Source organism: Medicago sativa, chromosome 3, assembly GCF_051527215.1.
Source record: "Medicago sativa cultivar Bolivia chromosome 3, Bolivia_mono, whole genome shotgun sequence".
Classification (NCBI taxonomy): Eukaryota; Viridiplantae; Streptophyta; class Magnoliopsida; order Fabales; family Fabaceae; genus Medicago; species Medicago sativa.
In genome coordinates this window covers 34,284,268-34,288,537 of record NC_140751.1, presented here as the reverse complement: position 1 = coordinate 34,288,537, position 4,270 = coordinate 34,284,268, and the positions used below count along the sequence as shown (strand labels likewise).

The window sequence follows — 4,270 nt, the reverse complement described above, 5'->3', positions numbered from 1 at the left end:
ATTGATCATTGTTACATTTGGTTTAGGTCTAAGATTCATTCCTTTTAGTAGAAAGTTTAGATTTTGATTAGTCATTGATCATTGTTACATTTGGTTTAGGTATAAGATTCATTCCTTTTAGTAGAGAGTTTAGATTTTGATTAGTCATTGATCATTGTTACATTTGGTTTTGGTTTAAGATTCTGTCCTTTTAGCATAGAGTTTACAGTTTGATTAATCAGTGACCATTGTTACCTTTGATTTAGGTCTAAGATTCTTTCCTTTTAGTAGAGAGTTTAGATTTTGATTAGTCATTGATCATTGTTACATTTGGTTTTGGTTTAAGATTCTATCCTTTTAGTATAGAGTTTACAGTTTGATTAATCAGTGATCATTGTTAACTTTGATTTAGTCCCTGCTAAAATAAATTTTGTTTAATTATCCTTAAACTCTTAAATTTTTTAACGATTCTTTTTATACAAGTTTAGAACACTATGAAAGGTTCATTTACTAAAATCTATAATTTTTTAACATGAAATAAATTAAATATGAATTTTTTAAAACGATAAAAGTTTAAGATATAAGTAACAATAATATGGACGTAGAAATCAAATTTTTGCGATATTTTTTTTCAGAGAACCTTTTAATAGCGTTATTAACACGCCTGTAAAAAAATTGTTGAAAAACTTAAGAGTTTAAGCATAAATTAAACAAATTTGGATTGAGTAAGGACTAATATTGAGTGCAGAAATTTTTTGTAGGAATTAAAAAAAGCTATTAAAATTAAGTAAGGACTAAACTTACAAGGTCGCAATTTTGTAGGGACCAAAAACATAATTAACCCTTAAATATACCAACATTTGATTTTAATCCCCCTAAAATATTTCCTAGTCTTTCTAAAAAATATTTTATGGGGACTAAAATCAAATATTTGTATATTTAAGGGGACTATTTAGTTATTTAACCCTATTTTATATTTAGTTTAAAATTGTAAATTTTCTTTTGTTTATTCTTATAATTTAATCAACACCTACGTAAATTATATTTGACCATATATCTCCATATAAGTGTTATTGCCATCCATTCCAGCTTCTTCATTCCTCCTTTCAACAAAAAAAAAAAAATCACTCGTTACTCTCAGATTCTTTCGATTCCTCCTTCTTCATTCCACAAACTTCATTTAACAAACAAAATGCCATCATTAACCAGCACCAATTACAATCCCAACTCGATTCCGAGATCTGTCAAAAGCGATTCGGATTCGTGTTCTAAATCGAAGATTGATTGTGGTTGTGAGTCCGTCGATGGAGAGGTACTTACCAACTCGCAAAAGGGATTTGCGAATAATTGTTGTGAGTCCATTGATCAACGAATAGATAACAAAGCAAAACCTGAAATAAGTGCTGGTGTGTTCTTTATTTTTATATTGCTGTCTTCTTTGAATTGTTTTTGTTTTGGAAGATCAAATGAAAACAATATGATTCACACCCTCCTTCCTCCTTTCAGCTTTAGATACTAACATAAACACCACTGCATTCTGATTTTCATAAATATTAGACTTCACTACTGCATTTAGATTTTTTTATTTTTCTGGATATGTTGTGCTCATATTGTTCGTGTTCATGTTCTATGAATTTCTGGAATTCTACAACTATTTTATTTTGATTTTTGTTTAAATATTAATTTGATGTACTTAATTAATTTTGGAAAAAGAAAGAAATAAACAAAATCGTATCACAGGTACCCGTTTCTCATGGATAAATCACCGTCGGTTATGACGGGCATGGGACATTTCCCATCCATTGCTTGGATGAAGTTTTCCAAAAGCCAAACGTAAGATTCTTCCGTCTCATCGCCAACGATTGCACCGGCAAATATGACACTTTTATTGTGGTGATTTACACCGGAAAATATGACCAAGGGTGTATTATATTTTATTTTCTTGTACGTGGCATCAAATGCCAACACGTCACCAAACAAAGAATAATCCATACGACTCACTCCATCACACCAAAAAAGATGCTTAAGCGACCCATCCGGATGCAACGTGTGTTTCCAAAACATCATATCATCCCGGGTACACATCCCTCTAAGAAATTCAAGTGCATCATCTGCATCAGACATCTTACTACCCCTCTCTTTAAATTGTTCATTGTACATGTCTCTTTTTGAAAAAGGTAATTTTTCATACCCACCCGCTTGTGTAGCCATAAACCCATATATGCGTGACGTGGAAATGCCAGATTTTCTCATACTTTTCATTTGGTATTTGTCATGATCGGTCATCTTCCTATGGGCTGGTAACATTCGCTCATACTTACCATCCAAGAACGAATGATTATGGACATTATCAAAAATTTTAATATACCAACGCTCACTATTAAAGTCAATGTGGACCTGAAATTTGGCCTGACAACCACACCTAGTATCAGGTTTATGCTCTCTTTTCCTAATGTTTGATTTGCTATACCTATCATCCCTAAAACCTTCCCTATGGCAGATAAATGTTTGTTGAACAATTTGGCCCTTAGCATTTCTAACATTCCTACTCCTTCTACCAGCAAATCCATGTAAACAGGCATACCAATTATAAAACATAAATGCTACTTCCCGGTCAGGAAAATGATACCTCATTATTTCTTCACCAGTTATTTCCTTCAAATCCATTTTCTCTATTTCTACCATACTATCAACGGCTGTTGCATCATCAAAGTTGCATGAAAATCCTTGGTTGTTGGATTCCCCTACATCTGAACCGGAACCACAACTGCTATCCAATTCCTATAAATAAAATGTCAAAATCATCAACTCAGCAAAATTAAATGCACCCAAATGCTAAACAAAACCATGAAAACAATAAACAATCAAAGTTTTGCTTCACAGAATCATAACAAAATTACCTCCGGATCGCCCCCATCAAATTCTGAATGTGGCTCTGCTTGAAAATTCTCCATAATTTCATCAGTATCCATTCTGCACATGAAAATAAACTTCACGCCCCGAAATAATATTTCAAAAGGATAATGCTGTTTATGCATAAAGATGAGAAAATCGGAATTGAAAATTAAATGGAATAATTTGATAAAGTAAAAATAATTACTAGTGGAAAACTAAGAATTACTAAAAGTAATTAACAATAATTTCATGGTTTTCAAACAAGAAGAAAAATTAAGTAATTAATATTTGATTGTTTTTCACGTATAATAGGAAAAATTGGATAAATAATAGTATTACAATCCCATCAAAGATTTCAGCAAAAATTTGTGTGTACAATGTAAGTCTACTATCTCCATTGTTTTGCTGGGTTTCTTACACCTACTTTTTCTAGGTAAGCAATCCATGACAGTTCATAACTATGGAATATGAAACAGTCAACAACGATGCCTCTTTTTGAGCATTTGCCGATTTATAAGATGAAGAAAAAAGAGTTTTTGCATAATTTTGCAATGAAAATAATTCCAACGTTCAAGATAGTTTATATTGGGATCTTTGTTTATAATCCCAATTGGAAAAAAAAACCCATTTCATATGCAAAATATCTGACAGATCCGAGTAAAAATTACCCCCGATATTTTGAAGTTTCGCTCACAATCGATTCGTCACACCGTTTTAAATGCAAAATCATATAAAAATCAGTTAAAATCGGTTTAAATCCATACCTTGAATTGAAGTAACGAGATCGATGATCTTGGGTGTTTTGAGTTTTTCCAGTATCAGGGTTGAAGTAATGAGAATTTCGTTGGGTGTTTTGCGTGATCAACTTGAGAATTTCAAAACCCTCTCCTTGTTCATGGGTTTTGCGTTTTTTGAAGATAGAAGAAGAACTGAATTCTGGTTAAGAAAGAGAAGAAAATTATATTAATGATATTAAACAATAGATGTTATTTCTGGTTGACATTAGTAAATGGGGGTGTGGTGCAGAAAATAGCAACAATATTAAAAAACTGTTTTCAATTTTTTTGTTTTTTTTAACAACAGGTTACCAACTCACAGGTGGCATGGGAAAAGGACACTTTCCCATGGTGGGAAAAAAAGAATCCTTTCCCATCTTAAACGTTACCTGATATTGAATGAATGTGAAGTTTGAATAATATACGTTGCTTTTCCTGATTTTTTCTAATCTCTGTCCCGAATTTTGAAATAGAAACTGATATTGATCGGTACAGAATTGGTCTTAGGTGTAAACATGAAAGTTGTAGGTATGGATGTTAGTTTTCTAATGTCGTTGGTCTGACGTCAAAACGATTTATAGAACTTGAGTTATGGTCAAATTACTGCACGTAGGTCACAG

The 4,270-nt window shown here is 32.0% G+C and overlaps 1 protein-coding gene across 1 annotated transcript; it reads right to left on the bottom strand.

Moving 5' to 3' along the window:
* Positions 1–261: 261 nt before the first annotated feature.
* Positions 262–3,816, bottom strand: LOC146937281 (putative protein FAR1-RELATED SEQUENCE 10). Its single transcript, XM_085751700.1, has 3 exons — positions 3,639–3,816; positions 2,880–2,952; positions 262–2,760 (listed from the first exon to the last, which is right to left on the bottom strand). Exons 2-3 carry the CDS (start codon positions 2,949–2,951, stop codon positions 1,714–1,716), a joined length of 1,119 nt encoding a protein of 372 aa, XP_085607826.1. The 5' UTR covers position 2,952; positions 3,639–3,816; the 3' UTR covers positions 262–1,713.
* Positions 3,817–4,270: the final 454 nt, after the last annotated feature.

Coding starts and splice junctions, on each gene's coding strand:
- LOC146937281 (XM_085751700.1), bottom strand. CDS start 2,951: ATGGATACTGATGAAATTATGGAGAATTTTCAAGCAGAGCCACATTCA. Junction 2,761..2,879: donor TTGATGGGGGCGATCCGGAG/GTAATTTTGTTA, acceptor TTTTATTTATAG/GAATTGGATAGCAGTTGTGG.